Source organism: Dipodomys ordii, unplaced genomic scaffold (genome assembly GCF_000151885.1).
Source record: "Dipodomys ordii isolate 6190 unplaced genomic scaffold, Dord_2.0 Scaffold3, whole genome shotgun sequence".
NCBI classification, from domain to species: domain Eukaryota; kingdom Metazoa; phylum Chordata; class Mammalia; order Rodentia; family Heteromyidae; genus Dipodomys; species Dipodomys ordii.
Window position 1 is genome coordinate 31,339,592 of NW_012267219.1, and position 19,808 is coordinate 31,359,399.

General features: G+C 42.6%; 1 protein-coding gene across 2 annotated transcripts; it reads left to right on the forward strand.

The window, feature by feature from the left end:
• Positions 1-11,569: 11,569 nt before the first annotated feature.
• Positions 11,570-18,633, forward strand: Slc25a3 (solute carrier family 25 (mitochondrial carrier; phosphate carrier), member 3). Of its 2 annotated transcripts, none has more exons than XM_013020954.1 (8): positions 11,570-11,681; positions 11,916-12,067; positions 13,609-13,730; positions 15,636-15,815; positions 16,190-16,371; positions 17,079-17,251; positions 18,093-18,203; positions 18,284-18,626. In XM_013020954.1, exons 2-8 carry the CDS (start codon positions 11,920-11,922, stop codon positions 18,442-18,444), a joined length of 1,077 nt encoding a protein of 358 aa, XP_012876408.1. In that variant the 5' UTR covers positions 11,570-11,681; positions 11,916-11,919; the 3' UTR covers positions 18,445-18,626. The 2 variants fall into 2 exon arrangements, with proteins under 2 accessions (XP_012876408.1, XP_012876417.1); XM_013020963.1 differs by having other exon boundaries at positions 11,642-11,657; positions 18,284-18,633.
• Positions 18,634-19,808: the final 1,175 nt, after the last annotated feature.

Sequence of the window (19,808 nt, forward strand, 5' to 3'; positions counted from 1 at the left end):
AAAAAAAAAAAAAAAAAAGAAATGACTGATCTTTAGTTTTTTAATTTCCAATATATAGCCCTTCTTTTATTTTATTTTATTGTAAAGGTGATGTACAGAGTGGTACAAATTACATAAGTAAGGTAATGAGTACATTTCTTGTCGAACATTTTTACCCTTGCCTCATTTTTCTCCCACTTTTCTTCCCCCCATACAGCCCTTATTAACTAATGACATACATTAAGATGTGATCTTTTAGCAGGGAGCTGGTGGTTCATGTGTGTTATCCTGAACTACTCAGGAGACACATCTGAGGATCATGGTTCGAAGTCAGTCTGGGCAGGAAAGTCTGTGAGACTTTTATCTTCAATAAACAACTCAAAAAAGGCCAGAAGTTGTGCTTTGGCTCAAGTGGTTGGAGTGCTAGCCTTAAGCCAAAGAAGCTCAGGGACAGTACCCAGGCCCTGAGTTCAAGCCCCAGGACACACACACACACAGATACAGACACATACACACACACACATGATGTGATCTTTTGGTAAGATATTAAAATAATTAAGATTTATTAAGATGTTACTAAGCTATGATATATTGAGATTTCATAATCCTTATGCATGAATATTTTGAAATTTTGTCAAGTAGTTACATATTCTCTAGATCAAATATATCTTCTGGGGCTGGGAATGTGGCTTAGTGGCAGAATGCTTCCCTAAATAGTCTGTTAGGAAGCCCTGGATTTGATTCCTCAGTACCACATAAACAGAAAAAGCCAGAAGTGGTGCTGTGGCTTGAGTGGTAGAGTGCTAGCCTTGAGCAAAAGAAGCTCAGACATTGCCCAGGCCCTGAGTTCAAGCACCAGGACTGGCAAACAACAACAATAATAAATGTATCTTACAATTAGTGCTTCATCCTGTTACCAAGACATATTGAAATCTCGATCCTTTTCCGGTTCATAAGCGTGATGATTGGGTTCTCACGCACTTGCGTGATATGTGCCTCCCTCTAAACCTTGTTACGATGTGGGCACACTACCTGTCTGACGTGAAAAAAAAAAAGATATATTGAAATCTTATAGGTAAATGAGTGGTTATTTGATATTGTTAATGCATTTGAATATTTTACATTTTTCATGAAAGAATATAGCATCTTAGTTAGGCGCCCGTGGCTCATGCCTGTAATCCTAGCTACTTAGCAGGCTCAGAGTTCAAGCCCCCTGAAAATAACCAACAAAAAAATAATTTTTTAAAAAAGAATACAACATCCTTTGAAAAGAATGCAGTATTTTGCATTACTATCTTAATTGTATAATATAGTAGTGTTGGCTGTATTCAGTTGTGCAGCAGATACATATACTTTTCTCCTCTTAGGACTACTTTATAGTGCTTTTATTGACATATGTTAATTAGACCAGTAATGGTTTTGTGACTTTCTTTTTTTTTTTTTTTTGGTCGGTTGTGGGGCTTGAATTCTGGGCCTGGGCGCTGTCCCTCAGCTCTTCAGCTCAAGGCAAGCACTCTACCACTTGAGCCACAGTGCCACTTCCAGTTTTCTGAGATAAGAGTCTCACAGACTTTTCCTGCTTTGGCTGGCTTTGAACTGAGATCCTCAGATCTCAGCCTCCTGAGTAGCTAGGATTACAGGCATGAGCCACCAGCAGCTGGCAGGTTTTCTGACATTTTCATATGCATATATATCTGTTGTACTGTGATCATATTCACCCCTTCTCCTTTTGGTCTGTTACCAAATAGTCCCTCTTCTACTTTCATGTCTTTTTTTTAAGACTCCACATATGAGAGGGACAAAGAGTGAACAAACACAGCAGTGGTGCTCGGTAGACACTACGTTGAAATGAACTATATAACTTGTGGGTGGGGAAAGGAGGGAAACAGAGAAAAAGGGAAGGGGTGACATTATCCAAAAAGAAATACACTTTTTGCCTTATCTAACTGCAACCCCTCTGTACATTGTTTATAATAACTAAAAAAATTTTTTTAAGATTCCACATATGAAACCATGTGATAATTGTCTTTAAAACAAACCAATGTGGCTGGAGGTGTGGCTCAAGTGGTAGATCACCTGCCCTGCCTAGCCATTGCAAAACTTTCAGTTCAAATCCCAGTTACGAAAAATAAATCAATAACACATGTTACTTAGGCTGTCCCCTTGAGAATGTAAAAAATGGCACCTGATCATCCCAGAAATGGAATCTGAGGGATTTTACATAAAGGGTACGCTAGGTGTCGCTGTGCAATGCTAGCTGTTAATATGTCTGCTTGCTGTAAAAGCCTGGTCAGTAGTGTGCCATTTGAAAGTAATCATGCCAAGTTGCTGTTACTTTTGTTCTTTGTGCATGCTAGATCATTAAAAGCCAGGTGTGGTAGGTGGTGCATGTTTGTAACCCCAGAATTTAGGAGGCAGGAGTTTCACAAGTGAGACTGTCAAAAATAAAAAGGAAGGCTAACAACACTCGATAGGAAAGATACTCATTATCTTACTCATGTAACTGTAACCCCTCTGTTTTACAACGAAAAATACTTTCAAAAAATAAATAGTAAATAAATAAATAAAAAGGAATATTATTAGATGTTATTATATTTACATAATTACACTAAAATGACTACAGAGGTAGACTGTTAGAAGCATAATGAATAAGAAGTAGGCAATCTTAACTTTTGCTTTTTGTATATTCTAATTTGATTAGCAAGATCGGTTAAACACATTTAATAATATTTATTTTCCTTTCGATCTGTTGTGCTTATGAATCATTTTATACTGAAATGAATTTTATGCTAGTGAATCATTTTATACATACATAATTTTGAACATGTGATGATTATAAAATAAATTCTCCAGAAAGGAAGTAACTGGACCAAAGTGATTCAGGGCTGGGAATGTAGCTTAGTGGTAGAGTGCTTGCCTCTACCACTGGGTTCAATTCCTTAGTACTATATAAACAGAAGCAGCCAGTGGCACTATGGCTCAAGAGGTAGAGTGCTAGCCTTGAACAAAAGAAGCTCAGAGACAGTCCCAGACCCTGAGTTCAAACCCCAGGACTGGCAAAAAAAAAAGTGTATTCAGATTTGCTGCTTTGATGTATGAGTGTCACATGTCTTAAAAAATAAGCCCCTTGTCCTCTGTCTTTTACCATCCCTTTCCCTAATGAGGTTTGAGTATGTGCTGTAATCTTAAAATTGAACTTGCTGGGTGCCAGTGGCTCACGCCTGTAATCCTAGCTACTCAAGAGGCTGAGATCTGAGGATCACAGTTCAAAGCCAGCCCAGGCAGGAAAGTCTGTGAGACTCTTATCTCCAATAAACCACTAGAAAACCAGAAGTGGCATTGTGGCTCAAGCGGTGGTGTGCTCACCTTGAGCTGAAGAGCACAGGACAGCACCCAAGCCCAGAATTCAAGCCCCACGACCAACAACAAAAGAAGATTGAACCCCAATTAGGAACAAAAACCGCTTTATTTATTTATTTATTGTCAGTTGTGGGCCTGAACTCAGGGCCTGGGCACTGTCCCTTAGCTCTTCAGCTCAAAGCTAGCACTCTACCACTTGAGCCACATTGCCACTTGCAGCTTTTTTTGTTTATGTGGTGCTGAGGAATCGAACCTCATGCATACAAGGCAAGCACTCTACCACTGAGCCACCTTCCCAGCCCCACTTTTATTCATTTTGCTTAACTTTCCTACTTTTGCTATCTTGTTCCTTTTTTCTTTATCTCTCAATTGACTTTGTAACAGTTCATCTTTCCCTTACTAATTTTCATCTTCTAATTATCAAGTGCTTTGTAAAGCAAGATCTCAGGCAGGAAGTAGTGGTTACATGATTGCTCTCAGCCACTTGGAAGGGAGGCTGAGGTAGGAGGATGGCAGTCCGATACTGTTCAGAGTCAAAGCATGAAGCCCTATCTGAAAAGCTAAAGCCAAAAGGACTAGTAGTGTGGCTTATGTGGCAAAATGTTTATAAGGGCAAAGCTCTGGGTTTAAACACTAGTAATGCCAAGAAGAAAAAAAAAAGCATATTTTTTTGTTTTTTTATTGTAAAGGTGGTATACAGAGGGGTTACAGTTACACAATTCAGGTAATGAGTACATTTCTTTTTGAACACTTTTTTTTAAAGTATAATTCTATGTGTATTAGATTTCTGCATTTTTTTCTTTTTTCTCTGGTACTGGTCCTAGGGCTCGAATCAGGGTCTGGGCACTATCTCTGAGCTCTATCTCTGGGCACTATCTTTCTGCTCAAGGCACTCTCTACCACTTGAACTACAGGTTCACTTCTAGGTTGTGTGTGTGTGTGTGTGTTAGCTAAATTGGAGATGAAAGGTTCACAGACTTTTCTGTCTGGGCTGGTTTGGAACTGTGATCCTCTGATCTTAGCCTCCTGAGTAGCTAGGATTGCAGGTGTGAGCCACCAGCACCCAGCTTGTTGTTTTTCTAACCTGCTGGGGGCAGGTGGTAGGGCTCAAATGGTAGAGCGCTCATTGAACAAATGCAAGACCCAAATTCAATCCAGTCGAAGATCAGAATTCTAGTTTTCTGTTCAATTTGTAATTGTGGTCTTTAATAGTCTTTAATTTGTCTAAAATAAGGCAAAGTTCTTTGTATGCATGTATTAATGCACAGATAACAGATAATATATTATTCTTTTTGGTATTTTATTGTTTACTCTGAAAATATCATATAAATCTTGCCATAAGATGACTTTAACAAAGCAAACACAAAGAATTGAGTTTATGCACAAAATCCTTCCTATGGATTCTGGCATTCAGGTGGTCTGGCTGCAGCATTGTATTCAGGCCTAAATGTGTCAATATAGCAAATTGTTTTGAACCAAGGCTTCTCTTGAATGCTGTGCTGGTCATTAAGTTATTGTCTTTGTGGGTGTGCATGAACACACACATGTGTTACTGGAATTTGAACTCAGGGCCTTGTGCTTGCTAGGCAGTCACTCTACCACTTGAGCCACACTCCTAGCCCAAATCACCCTGTTCCAACTCCAAAGTCATTCTCCACACCCCTATTGTAGGGCGGTGATGATGCAAAGCCTACATGAAATTCCAACCATCAGAGGGTCCAAAGAAGAAGCAGATGAGGAAGATGGAACTTGGCTGCTTTTTCCAGTTCTTTGCATCTCCCTTCCCCCATCCTCTCCTTTGCTCTGATACCAGTGGTTGCTTTCAGTCTCCAGCCTTTTCTTTTTCCAGACTCAGTCTCTCCCTGAGTCCCCTCAGAGAAGCAGCACCAACCAGTAAGGCCTTGTTCAGAGGAGGTCTAGATCTACTTCTACAAGGCTCTTCTGCTTGCTGTTGAACTGTAAGACCCCCCTTTCCCCAGCCTAGACTCTTGTCTGTGCTTCTGCTGTCTGTAGTTGTCTGGGTGACCTTGTCCTTGAGCCTTTTCTGATCTCTAGTGCTTGCTTAAACGATTGCCATATGAAATATTTTGTTCAAATAATTAATGTGGCTTCTTTTCTTTCTTCTTTCTTCCTGATAACTTTAATCCTAGTTTTTTCCCCAGAGAAAATATACCTCAGATGCTCTCCTTGTAGTGGGGAGGTGCAGTGAAACCACTCAGTCCGCAGTGAAAATGTAAAAGATTTTATTGAGCGAAAAGTGCTGACGCACCAGGACCACACCTGGAGGCAGGATCCCAGGAAACAGCCCTGGACTGCCAGCCCACATCGGCTTTGAAGCATTTTCGGCTAGGGTGGGGAAAGGGGAAGGTTGGGTGTTGGTTTTAGCCAATTTAAACTTAAGGTGAGTAAGTTTAAATTTCCTGCCAAGGTTCTGCTGGCAGGAAGCAGGGGAATAGAAGAAAGGGTGGTGATGGTTCAGCTGGGTTAGGGCTGGCATTGCTCAGAAAACAGCAGAAGCAGAGTTACAGAGTTACAGGGTTATGGAGTTACAATTACAGTTACTAGCTAAAATAGCTAGTTACCAGGGAAGTCTTATCCACAGCACACTTACATTTATATCTTAAAATCATTCATTATCCATTTTACACAATCCAAGTCAAATATTATATTCCATCTTTACTTCCTTCACCATATCATACTGAACTATGCATTTTTAGTTAGCACCTTAGGCTTTATAGAAATCATTACAGTCAACACCTCAGTAAAAGCAGCACATTTATTTAAATCATTTCCTGGGTTGGCAGAATGGCTTAACTGGTAAGAGGACTTGTTTAAGAAACTCAAAAAAGGGCTGGGAAGGTGGCTCAGTGGTAGAGTGCTTGCCTTACATGCCTGAGGCCCTGGGTTCGATTCCTCAGCACCTCAGCACCTCATAAGAAAAAAGCCAGAAGTGGGGCTGTGTCTCAAGTGGTAGAGCACTAGCCTTGAGCTGAAGAGCTGAGGGACAGCGCCCAGGCCCAGAGTTCAGGCCCCACGACTGGCCCCAAAAATAAAAAAATTAAAAAAAAAAAGAAACTCAAAAAGTTCCCAGTTCCAACACTATCACCACACACACACACACACACACACACACGTAATTTCCTAACCATTTAGAAAATCTAAAACACAAGGCACCTTGAAAAAGGAGACACTAAAAACTTTTACAGGCTAAGTTGTTGCTTCTATTAGTCCTATTTTAACTCAATAAAACAGAAAGGTAAACAGTAAAATAGAAAGGGTGGAGAAATAAATTTATTTTATGCTCTGTGTCTGTACTGTGATAAGTAACTATAAGAAATGAAAGAGACTGGAACTTCTCTGTGGTGACCCTTGAACTTTGAGCTGAGCCTGTATCTCAAGTAGATTTCTCAAAGGTGTGCTTAATAGCATGAAATCATTCAGAAAGTATTTATAGAATGCTTTCTATATGTGGCTTGCACTACAGATGCCAAAATCCATTGATAAGTAAAACTGGCCCTGGTAGAATCTACCAGTTACAGAAAAGGAAGGGTTTGAAAGGTGAGAAAAACAAAGGCTGACAAAGACATCGACTTCAACAAACTAGCTAAACTTTAAAGAGGGACACCAGGATGACCTGAGGAGAGTCAGGAGACAGGAGGTGTAATGGGGTAGGGGTGGAGGGACTTAAGGTGAGTCCCAGATGGAAATAGGGATGAAGGTGCCTGGATGGTACGCACTTTTTAAGTTTGTTGTCTTGGCCTGAAGTTGATTACACAGGCCTGGATCTGGGAACCTATGGCTCTGAGCAAGTCCCAGGCTCAGCCAGTTTTGGCCTGTTTCAAGGACCTCAGGTGCTTTTCACCTGGGGATTTGGGGAGTGGGCTTACACCTTTTGAGATTACAGAGTCCCATCACTATCATCTTACAGAATGTAGAGGAGTTCAATGCCTGCTCAGCCTGAGCAAGTGAGCCCTATTTTAAATCTGTTGGTTCAGAATGACTAAAGCAAGTTAGATTCAATCAAGTGGACTGAAGGGTAAGGGGTGCTTAGCATTACCAAGGTCACATGGAGAAGTAACTAGTTCCAGGACTAAAACATGAAAAGTACAAACAATCACTGTGTCCTGGTGACTGTAGTTCTAGCTAATCAGGAGGCTGAGATCTGAGGATGACAGTTCACAGCTATTCCCAGCAGAAAAGTCACTGAGACTCTTATCTCCAATTAACTACTCAAAAACCAAAAGTGGAGCCGCTGCTCAAAGTGGTAGAGCCTTGCCGGGCGCTGGTGGCTCACGCCTGTAATCCTAGCTACTCAGGAGGCTGAGATCTGAGGATCGCGGTTCAAAGCCAGCCTGGGCAGAAGAGACCGGGAGACTCCTATCTCCAATAAACCACCAGAAAACCGGAAGTGGCGATGTAGCTCAAGTGGTAGAGCGCTCGCCTTGAGCTGAAGAGCTGAGAGACAGCGCCCAGGCCCAGAGTTCAAGCCCCACGACCCACCAAACACACAGACACACACACAGACACACACACACACACACACACACACACACACAAACCAGAGCCTTGAGCAAAATTGCTTAGGGCCTGGGCGCCAGTGGCTCACACCAATAATCCTCGATACTTAGGAACTGAGATTTGAGGATCAAGGTTTGAAGCCAGCCCAGACTCTAATCTCCAATTAACTGCCAACAAAGCTAGAAATGGAGCTATGGCTCAAATGGTAGAACATCAGCCCTAAGCAAAAAAAATCTAAGGGATGGCACCCAAGCCCTGATTTCTTTTATTTCTTTTTTTCTTTTTGGGTCTAGTCGTGGGGCCTGAACTCTGGGCCTGGGCGCTGTCCAGCCACCCAAGCCCTGATTTCAAGCCTCAATATTGGTACAAGAGGGGCTGGGAAGGTGGCTCAGTGGTAGAGCTCTTGCCTTGAATGCCTGAGGCTCTGGGTTCAATTCCTCAGCACCACATAAGCAAAAAGAAAATAAAGCCGGAAGTGGTGCTGTGGCTCAAGTGATAGAGCGCTAGCCTTGAGCTGAAGAGCTGAGGGACAACGCCCAGGCCCAGAGTTCAGGCCCCATGACTGGACCCAAAAAATATATATATATATATATTGGTACAAGAAACAAACAAAAATGAATCAGAGCTCATTAAGAATTAATTGATTCTAAGTCACAAGGTAGAAAAAAGTGTAAGGTGATCATTTTACCGTGCCAGAAAATAAGAAAGTGCTTTAAAAACCATACTGTCTTGTCCAAAAAGTAAGGATCAAATTAAAGGAGTTCTCCTTTGCCAAGTCTTGGATAATATAAATATGTTGTTGTTAGTATTAAATTATAACTGAGATCTATTAATTATACTGATAATAATGAACTAAATGAATGGGGAGGAAGGAAGGAACTCAGAGTAGAATACCAACTAATAAATCTGGAAGAATTAAGCCCGGTGTCAATGGCTCACATCTGTAATCCTAGCTACTCAGGAAGCTGAGCTCTGAGCATTGTGGTTCCAAGCCATTTTAGGAGGGAAAGTCTGAAAGACCTTAATCTCCAATTAATCAAAAAGCCAGAAGTATGACTCTAGTGGTAGAGTACCAGCCTTGAGGGGAAAAAAATCCAAGTGAGAAGCCTGAGTATCTGCATGCCACACACGAATGCCTGTATACATACACACAGGTCCAGAAAATTTGAATTGATGGATTTAGAAAAATCAGCATGTTCCTCAGGACCAGATATCCTGCAGTGAATGCTTTGTTTCTCCATACAAGCTGTAAGTACCTTCAGAAACAGTATATTTTCACCGAGTAGAACTAGCCTTCTTACTTCATCTCATTTCAAAGCTAATCAACTTTCCAAAGTCCCTAGGGACTTTGGTCACCTCTCTGTGTGGTATGAGGCCTGCTGACTTGACCCTTTCAGAAGATAAAGTTGCTATCTAGCTCCTCCTACTCATAGGTGACACAATACTTCCTCAATATGAATACATTTTTGCATATATTCATCAACTTTTCTTATTCTCTTACCATTGGACATATGATGTGTTACTAGTATTTGCTCTTCTCTCTCTCTCTCTCTCTCTATATATATATATATATATAATATATATATATTATTTATTTATTTTTGCTTGGTTGTGGGGCTTGAACTCTGAGCCTGGGTGCTGTCCTTCAGCTCTTCAGCTTGAGCTGAAGCCACTTGAGCCACACCACCACTTCTGGTGGCTAGTTGGAGATAAGAGTCTTGTGGACTTTCCTGCTTGGGCTGGCTTTGAACAGCGATCCTCAGATCTTAACCTCCTGAGTAGCTAGGATTATAAGTGTGAGCCCCTGGTGCCTGGGTTATGGTCTATAAAAGGACTGTGAATCAGCTAGAATGAACATCATCCAAAAATAGATGAAAGGATTTGTATCCTTTTTTTTGTGAAAGTTAGTATATTTACAATTGTAGAAGGAATAGCTGCTTTGTGTTAGGTACATGCTTTTTACTGTTGTCTTTATTTGGAAATTAGTATGATTTAAAGAGGTGTGTGTTGAGTCCCAGTTGACAAAGGCTGAAAGGATGGACTGTAGTGCTTTCCTGTTGTTCAAGTACATGTACTGGAACTACATTCCCCAGAAGTTCTTTCTCTGCGTGGTTCTGAGTTGGGGTTAACTACAAGAGTCACGTGTGTAGCACTGGGAAAGCAGAAGTGAGGCTGAAGCTTTTACACTATGAAGGTCACCTTTTTGACACAGGGTAGGAGCTGGGTAATCAGCTCTTCCAGCTCCCTGTAAACTTCCTCCATCAAATCCTGAGTCATGACCAGGTGCACTTGTAGCACTAAGGTGAAGGGCATCAGTTGCTCTAGCAGGGAAAACGAATTGCATCAAATCACTTAAAGAAGAGCTGGAAAAATGTCAAAAAGCAAAAATTATAATCAGAGCTGGGGGGCAGTGACTAATACCTATAATCTAGGTACTCAGGAGGCCAAGACCTGAGGATTATAGTTCAAAGCCAGCCCAGGCAGGAAAGTAAAAAGTCTATGAAACTATTTTGTCCAATAAAATACCTCCCTTGACGCCCCCGCCTCCAAAATAAAGACAAAAAACAAGCAGCCAGATGTGGGACTGTGGCTGAGTGGTAGAACAATAGCCTTGAACAAAAGAAGGTCAGGGACAGTGCTCAGGCCTTGAGTTCAAGCCCAAGGACTGGCAGAGAAAAAAAAATTATAAAATAGGTTTGAGCCCCTACTAAACTCTCTCCAACTAAACTAGCCCTCTTTAGAAGAGATTTTCTAAATCTCTGTCTCTCTGTCTCTCTCTCTCTCCCTCTCTCCCTCTCTCTCTCACACACACACACAAACACACACACTGCTGTCATTCACTTTCACTCTAGAGCATTTGTGCCCACCGGTGTTAAGTACTTACTGACTGCTTTTTGTTGTTGTGTGCCAGTCCTGTGGCTTGAATTCAGGGCCCAGGCGCTGCCCCGCGTGTTTTTCTTTTTTTTTTTTTTTGCTCAGGGCTAGGGCGCTACCATTTGAACCCCAGCTCTACTTCTGACTTACGTAGTACTTTATAACAGCAGTTTAAGAGTCTTATGGACCTATTCTGCCAGGGCTGGCTTCAAACTGCGATCCTCAGATCTCAACCTCCTGAGTAGCTAGTATTACAGGCCCCAGCCACCATCTCCCAGCCATTTACTGAACGTTTTAATGTACTATGTAGACTGTCGTGATGAATCAGAAAGCTGTGTGTGTGTGTGTGTGTGTGTGTGTGTGTGTGTGCTGTAGATTTTAAGAGCTCTTGCTGTAAACTTCCTGTTACTTTCCTTAAGTCTGGTGGACGGCTCACTTAGTGTCATCAGGTGGACTTTTAAGAAAGGTACTATCATGGCAGAACTCTTGTCCTAAGACCAAGTATTGCTCGTCTGTTGTTTCTGTTAAAGTGGCTGCTGTGTGTGGAGAACCACTTAAACGTCAAGAACGGATGCCCCAGAGAGACTCGTGAAGGTGAAAGGAACGGGGGAAACGGGTCGAGATCACAAATGCCACACCACTTCCAAAAAGAAGAAGAAGAGAATCCGGCTGGGAATGCGCGCCTGCGCAGTACGAACCCTCCTGCGCACTAGCTGGACCGGAAGAGTTGAGGCGGGCAGGGGGCGGGGACAGGGTTGCTAGGAGGACGCGATGACGCCACGGGCCTCCGCGTTCCTCTCCACCAATAGCCGGTGCGTGCCGCAGTGACGCTCGGGGCGCGTCACGCTGACGACGCGCGAAGGGCACGGATCTGAGGGCCCGGAGGACATTCGGCCTCTGTGAGCCGCAGCCTTTCCGAGGGAGCGGTTGGGTGTTCGCCATCTTAGGGAGTGAGTGTGGCCCGGCCTTCCCCGCCGTGGGTGTGGGCAGCGGAGCCCCTGTGGGACCGCAGCTTTGGCTGTAGGCCCGGCCGGGTGCGGAGCTCCCTCGGGAAAGCGCCGTGACCTCCTCAAGGGCGCGCGGAGGCGGGAAAAAGAAGGCCGCTACCGGGGCTCGCGGCGCCGGTGCCCCCGACGGGCGCCCGGCCTCTGCCCTTAACCGTGCTCTCCCCTCCCCTCCCCTAGGAAGATGTTCTCGTCCGTGGCGCACTTGGCGCGGGCGAACCCCTTCCACGCGCCGCACCTGCAGCTGGTGTCCGATGGCCCGCGCAGCAGCCCGGCGGGGCCCCCGGGCCCGCCCAGACGTTCCCGCAACCTGGCGGCCGCCGCGGTGGAAGGTGAGATCAGACCCGGCCCCGGTCACCAGCCACCAGCTCCTGTGGTGCCCGCCCTGCCCTCCACGCCATCGTCCAGGCCCGAGGTGCCCGCTCGGCCTCGGAGGCCTGGAGGACGGGGAAGGACGCGCCCGCCCGCTGCCCCCGGAGCCGGCTCCTGTTGATGGCCGGCTGTCAGCCTCTAGGTCCCGAGCCGGTGTCCGATCGGTGGACCTCCCTCAAGGGCGTGGAGAGGCCTAGGCCTGGCGTCACCCGGTGACCTCCACGTCCCCGAGGGAATGGAGGCAGGCTGAGAGGCCGTAACTAGCTTACTGGCTCCAGCGCCAAGAGCCTTGCTGGTCTGTCGGAACTACTGGGTAATCTCTTTAGACATTGGTCACCCACAGTTCTCTGCCCTTCGATTTATCAGGGTAATTTTTTTCCCCCTTACAAATAACTTCCCTGACTCATAGTTAGCAAGTTTTATATTAGCTCATGTTAGTAAGATAAATTCCACTAAGTCGTCTGAGAGAACCGAGATCTCTTGTGTCTCCTGTGGCACAGAGAAATTCTAGAAAGAACATAATTGATGGGACATCGTTTGGGGTTAATTCAGCTTTATGTTTTATGTTTTAAATCCCAGTGGTGCATACATTCAGAGAAACCTGAAATTGTGGCAGTTGGGAGAATGTTAGCCTACATTGTGCCTGTAAAATGGAAAAGCTATAAGTTTGGTGGGTTTTTGTCTTATTCCATTCCTGTGCTGTGTTATGCCTTAGTGTGGATTTAAAAGTCCTCACATTATTATTTTAACTAAAGTTAAAGCGGAACACTGAAGTTATTGAATGTAAATTTGCAGGAATTGTGCATATCTAGGTTTATGTTACAAAAGTTCTCAAGTGGAGATAGTATTGGGTTAGTAGGAGCAAACTTGAACTTGGCAAGATTTTTACATGTAGAATGCTCTTCTGAATCTGATTTGTATTCTGAAGCATGTTCCTGTCAGCTGTTTTTTGTTTTAATTGAAGGAGCTATTACAGTAGATAACTTTTTTTTTTAACATCACAAAATAAGAGACATCCAACAAACATAGAATCCTAATTTTAAATGATCTGATTTTCACAGCAAATTACTAGAGGGGAAATCATCTTTCCACTTATCTGTAGATGACTCAGTTGGGGTAGTGCTATTTCACAGGGAATTTTCTTTCATTCCCATGCCTTTATCATCTCTGAAGAAATACTTACTTGCTTTCTTTCTTTTAATCAAACAGAGCAGTATAGCTGTGAATATGGATCTGGCAGATTCTTTATCCTTTGTGGACTTGGAGGAATTATTAGCTGTGGCACCACTCATACAGCATTGGTTCCTCTAGATCTGGTTAAATGCAGAATGCAGGTTTGTTTTGCATGCTGGATTAAAGTATATTGTCGAAGCATGGCTGTTGTAAGATGTAGACATCTACTAACAAGCTGTGTGGAAACCTAACTATCCAAGAGGTAAGTTGATAACCAGTAACATGAGTTTTGAACTAAAATGCATGGTGTGTCTTTGTCTTATTACAGAGTACAGTTGTGAATATGGCTCCATGAAGTTTTATGCACTTTGTGGCTTTGGTGGGGTCTTAAGTTGTGGGCTGACACACACTGCTGTGGTTCCCCTGGATTTAGTGAAATGCCGTATGCAGGTTTGTATTCTCTGGCAATGTTGAACATATTTTTCATGTGATTTAATTCTAAACCTTAATGAGTTTCATAAATGAAGTTGAAGACTGCTAGAAACTTCATTAGGAAACTAGACTATAATTTCTTTAACTTGTGGTCTTTATTTTTTGGTGCTGGCTCTGGGGCTTGAACTCAGGGCCTAGGCTAGCATTCTACTATTTGAGCCACAGCTCCAATTCCAGTTTTTTTGGGTTAGTTGATAGGATATGAGTCTCAAGAAGAGGCTGGGAATGTGGCTTAGTGATTAGAGTGTTTGCCTAGCATGCATATACCCTGGATTCCATTCCTCAGTACCACATAAACAGTAAAGGCTAGAACTGAGTTCAAGTACCCTCCAACCCCACCACACCAAAAAAAAAAACAAAAAAGAATCAAGGACTTTCCTGCTAGTATTATAGGTATGAACCACTGGTGCTTTGGCGAATGTTCTAAATTTAAGAAATGTTCTTTTTTTTTTTTTTTTTTTGGTCGGTCATAGGGCTTGAACTCTGGGCTTGGGCACTGTCCCTCAGCTCTTCAGCTCAAGGCAAGCCTCTACCACTTGACCCACAGTGCCACTTCTGGTTTTCTGGTGGGTAATTGGAGATAAGAGTCTCATGGGCTTTCTTGTCTGAGCTGGCTTTTGAACTGTGATTCTCAGATCTCGACATCCTGAGTAACTAAGATTACAGGTGTGAGCCACCTGTGCCCAGCTAGAAATGTCTCTTAGAAAATATTTGCTTTCAGACTCTGGTTGAAAATGGCTTTTGGCTACTGGTGTTCAGTCCTGGCCAAAGTTTCTCCTTGAATGCCTACTTGTTCTTTACAAAGCCCAGAAAGTCATTTTATAAGCAGTTCACATGTGATCATGGGTGTAATCAGTCTTGTGGGCTATGTCAAGTCACATTATGTTCCTATATATTGATAAGACCAAGGCAAAGCACGCATGTAAATTTTTTTGGTCAGTCCTGGGGCGTGAACCCGGTGCCTGGGCAGTGTCCTGAGCTCTTTTTTGCTCAAAGCTAGCACTCTTACTACTTGAGCCACAGCGACACTTCGAGCTTTTCCTGTTTCTGTGGTACTGAAGAAGCGAACCCAAGGCTTCCTGTTTCATGCATGCTAAGCAAGCATTCTACTACTCAGTCACATTCCCAGCCCTACATGTAGATTTGTTAAAATGCTTTTAGTGTCCTTGTATGAAAATACTACAGGCATGGCCTCTTGTATAATATTTATGTAAGAGTTTTCTTATTTGAATATCTTTTAATTAGGATTATTGAAGAATAATCAAACATTGAAAATTTATTTGTCCCAAACAGGATTAAAAGTCTCCTTACCTAAAAGAGAAAGGTGAAATATTAGGAGAAAGAGAGAGGAAGGTGATGTATGTATACCAGCCCTTTTAGTACTGACAGAAATAGATAAGCCCCTTCATTAATATGAATTATATCTTTGCTAAAACTTACTCGTCTCTCAAAGCAATTTTAGCTTAAATCAAAAAACAACTTCTTGCTTTTATATACCTTATAAAGTTATAAAATTTCCTAAATGGATTCATATACCAAGAATCCAAACTTCTCTATTATTTAGACAGTAGTTTTAAAACTTAGATATTGAGAGTTATGAGTCAATTTTATTTTGCATTTTTTCTTGGGTTCTACCATTTCATCTACCTTTTCTAGATTCTTTGATTCAAAGCTAGACCTTGAGGAACAAAATGTTTCCATTTTAAAATAATCATAGATACCAAGCTGATACTATCACTTGTATTTACCTTTGTATAGTGACTGAAATCTGTTGTAGGAACAAAAGGAAAAAATGAAATCAAATATGTAGGAGGGGGTTAGACCTTTGCATTTTATTAATTCTTTTCCTTCTTTCAAATAAAGGTGGACCCACAGAAGTACAAGGGAATATTTAATGGATTCTCAGTCACACTTAAAGAGGATGGTGTTCGTGGTTTGGCTAAAGGATGGGCTCCAACTTTCATTGGCTACTCTATGCAAGGGCTGTGCAAGTTTGGCTTTTATGAAGTTTTCAAAGTCTTGTATAGCAACATGCTTGGTGAGGTATGTGATTTAAAGTGCTAAAAAGTTTTGGTGTTTTTTTTGGTGGGTCATGGGGTTTGAACTTGGCCTGGGTACTGTCCCTGAGGTTTTGTGCTCAAGGCCCATGCTCTACCACTTTGAACCACAATGCCACATCTGGTTTTCTGGTAATTAATTGGAGATAATAGTTTGTGACCTATGAGCGTAAGAGAGACAACATCAGTTATACATTGATTGGGTGATATGAAACATAAACCAGTGTGGTGCTGTATACTTAATCTCAGCAGTTAGAAGACTGAGGCAGATTAAAAAATGTGTGAATTGTAGTTGTTATATGGAATTATCCAAGTTAAACTGGAAACAGACAATTGGAAGTGATTTACTTTGCTTTTTAGGAGAACACCTATCTCTGGAGAACATCACTCTATTTGGCTTCTTCTGCCAGTGCTGAATTCTTTGCTGACATTGCTCTGGCTCCTATGGAAGCTGCTAAGGTTCGAATTCAAACCCAACCAGGTTATGCCAACACTTTGAGGGATGCAGCTCCAAAAATGTATAAAGAAGAAGGCATAAAGGCGTAAGTAAACCTTTTCCTGAAGATAATCTCCTAAGGAACTTCTATTTCTTAGTAAAGTATTTGTCATTTTGCAAAGACTTGATATTTGGTCTAAACCTTTGTTAGTTGATTTTAAAGGAGGACTTATTAGAACTCTTGTACAAATCTGTTCACAGTTTAGAATTTGCATGTAGGGCTGGGAATGTGGCTTAGTAGTAGAGTGCTTGCCTAGCTAGCATATATGAAGCCCTGGGTTTAATTCGTCAGTACCACATACACAGAAAAAGCCAGAAGTGGCACTGTGGCTCAAGTGGTAGAGTGCTAGCCTTGAGGAAAAAAAGCTCAGGAACAGTGCCCAGGCCCTGAGTTCAAGCCTCAGTATTGGCAAAAAAAGGAGGGGGGGATGTGGATGTAGCCAGGCCACAACATGCTTCCTTAGATCCACCTTTGTGGATGAATCTTGATCTGAGTTCTACTTGTGAACTTCTGTTTCTTGTAGTTCCAGTCAAAGAAACATCCAGCAACTTTTTGGTTGTACAGTCAAAGGTGCTTGAGTCATTGGCATGTGAGATGAATATACCTGCATGTTAGTCTAACGTTCTGATAGAAATGACATGCTGTCATCCTCTACTCTCAGGACTCGACTGGTGTGCGGACATTTCCATTAATGATAGGTCTTTGCTAGTTTAATAGCTGCAACTGTGTAATCAAGTCATCTGATATCCTAGGTTCTACAAGGGAGTTGCTCCTCTGTGGATGAGACAGATACCATACACCATGATGAAATTTGCCTGCTTTGAACGCACTGTTGAAGCATTGTACAAGTTTGTGGTTCCTAAGCCCCGAAGTGAATGTACAAAAGCCGAACAGCTGGTTGTAACATTTGTGGCAGGTTACATAGGTAAGAATTGTTTAGACACACTTGTCTAGAATTTGGGATAAATATTTACATTGGCTTCTACTGGTGAGATACAATTTCCCATAACATAGGACCTGGATTCATGAATGCTTTGTAATTAGGTTGTAAAGTCTTCGGTCCTGGGCTTGAACTCAGGGTCTGGGTGCTGTCCCTGAGCTGTTTTGCTCAAGGTTAGCGCTCTACCACTTCTGAGCCTCGGTGTCATGGTGGTTAATTGGAGATAAAAGTATCAGGGACTTTATGCCTTCCAAACACTGTCATTGATCTTGGCCTCTTTAATAGCTGGGATTGTAGTTGTGAGCCATCAGTGTCTGGCTATGGCCAAATTTTAATACAAAATGACTAAAACTGCCTAATTTTACACAGGGTATTCTGTGTCTTGCCTATAGTCTTGCCTCTATATTTTTTTCCTTTGAGATAGTTTTTTTTCTCTTGCCCAGGCTGACCTCAAATTCCTAGGCTCAAGCAGTCTTCCTGTGTAGCTGGGATTATGGGATATCTGACTTAAAACTAAAGTTGATTAAGATACATGTAAAATATAAAGGGGGCTGGGAAGGTGGCTCAGTGGTAGAGCGCTTGCCTTGCATGCCTGAGGCCCTGGGTTCGATTCCTCAGCACCACATAAGCAAAGAAAAAAGCCAGAAGTGGTGCTGTGGCTCAAGTGGTAGAGCACTAGCTTTGAGTTGAAGAGCTGAGACAGCACCCAAGCCCAGAGTTCAGGCCTCATGACCAGACCAAAAAAAAAAAAAGATACATGAAAAGGGTTGTTGACCACGATGTGAATATTTTAGCCACCTGGAATCATTAATCTTGACTTTTTCAGCTGGAGTCTTCTGTGCAATTGTCTCTCACCCTGCTGATTCTGTGGTGTCTGTGCTGAATAAAGAGAAGGGTAGCAGTGCTACTCAGGTCCTCCAGAGACTTGGCTTTAAAGGTGAGATAGACTTTTTCTCTCTAAAGAAAGAATACTTGAGTGTATTGCATTTATTTCATTCGTATTTTTATCTGAATCAGGTGTGTGGAAGGGACTCTTCGCCCGTATCATCATGATTGGTACTCTGACTGCACTACAATGGTTCATCTATGACTCTGTGAAGGTCTACTTCAGGCTCCCTCGCCCTCCTCCTCCTGAGATGCCAGAGTCTCTGAAGAAGAAGCTTGGGCTAACCCAGTAGATAGATCAAAGCAATATGGACTGAATCTGCTTGTTGATCAGTGTTCAAGAAAGTGCAAAGGAACTTTTATATATTGACAGTGTAGGAAATTATCTATTCCTGATAAAATTATGTAGTACCCTTGCTAGCTGAGGCAAGAGTTTCAAATTTACTGCTGAAATAAACTAATCTATTCGTGATTTTTTTTTTTTGGTCTGAGTTTATGGTTACTATAAAAACTAGCTTTAATTAAACCTAGGGCTGGGAAGGTGGCTCAGTGATAAAGTGCTTTCCTTGCATGCATGAGGCCCTGGGTTTGATTCCTCAGCACCATATAAGCAGAAAAAGCTGGAAATGGTACTGTGGCTCAAATGGTAAGAGTGCTCACTGTGAATTGAGGAGCTGAGGGATAGTGCCCAGGCCCAGAGTTCAGGCCCCATGATCCACAAATAAAAAAAAAACCCTAGCTTGGTGCTGGAGGTTCACACCTGTAAGCCTAGCTACCCAGGAGGCTGAGATCCAAGCCCCAGCAGGAAAGTCCATGAGACTCTTATCTCCAGTTAACCACTAGAAAATTAGTGACACTGTGGTTCAAAGTGGTAGAGTGATAGCCTTGAGCAGAAAGCTCAGAGATAGCACCCAGGCTCTGAGTTCAAGCCCCACAACAGATAAAAAAAAAAATTAGAAGCCAGGTGGTCTTAGTTGCATATTACCATCTTTATCTGTGTTCCAGAAAGAAGGGTTCTAAGTACAAAAGTGAACCAAACTTGAGTCTTTCCTAGAATGAAGCTAATCCAAAGATTTTTTTGTGTGTTAACAGACTGAAGTCCCAGACATGCAAAAGTCACTTAAATGTAGTCTTCCTGTATTGAATGAAATAGCCTTGGAAATGTGTCTCCTACTCAAGATACACTATGAACAAGAATTTGATGAACAGGGCTGAGAATGCATGAAGCCCTGGGTTTGATTCCTCAGCGTCACATAACCAGAAAAGGCCAGAAGTGGCACTGTGGCTCAAGTGGTAAGAGTGCCTGCCTTGAGCAAAAGCAGCTCAGGAATAGTGCCCAGGCCCTGAATTCAAGCCCCTAGGACTGGCAAAACTTTGGATGTACAAAATTGTTTGGCTTTCTTTGTGGGATGCAGTTTATTGCAAGGTTTGCAGATGGGAGACAGTGTGAGAGGCAGTATCATTCTAAGTTCCATGACCGTTAAAAAAGGTTAAAACTGCGGGGTGCAGGTGGCTCATGACTGTAATCCTAGCTACTCAGGAGGTTGAGATATGAGGATCACAGTTCAAAGCCAGCCCAGGCAGGAAACTCCATGAGACTTATCTCCAATAAACCACTAGAAAACTAGAAATGGTGCTGTGGCTCAAGCAGTAGAGC

Excerpts from the sequence above, each read along its gene's own strand:
- Slc25a3 (XM_013020954.1), top strand. The coding sequence starts at position 11,920 with ATGTTCTCGTCCGTGGCGCACTTGGCGCGGGCGAACCCCTTCCACGCG. Across the intron at positions 17,252-18,092 it reads ATTTGTGGCAGGTTACATAG|CTGGAGTCTTCTGTGCAATT; the intron begins GTAAGAATTGTT and ends TGACTTTTTCAG. Across the intron at positions 18,204-18,283 it reads CCAGAGACTTGGCTTTAAAG|GTGTGTGGAAGGGACTCTTC; the intron begins GTGAGATAGACT and ends TATCTGAATCAG.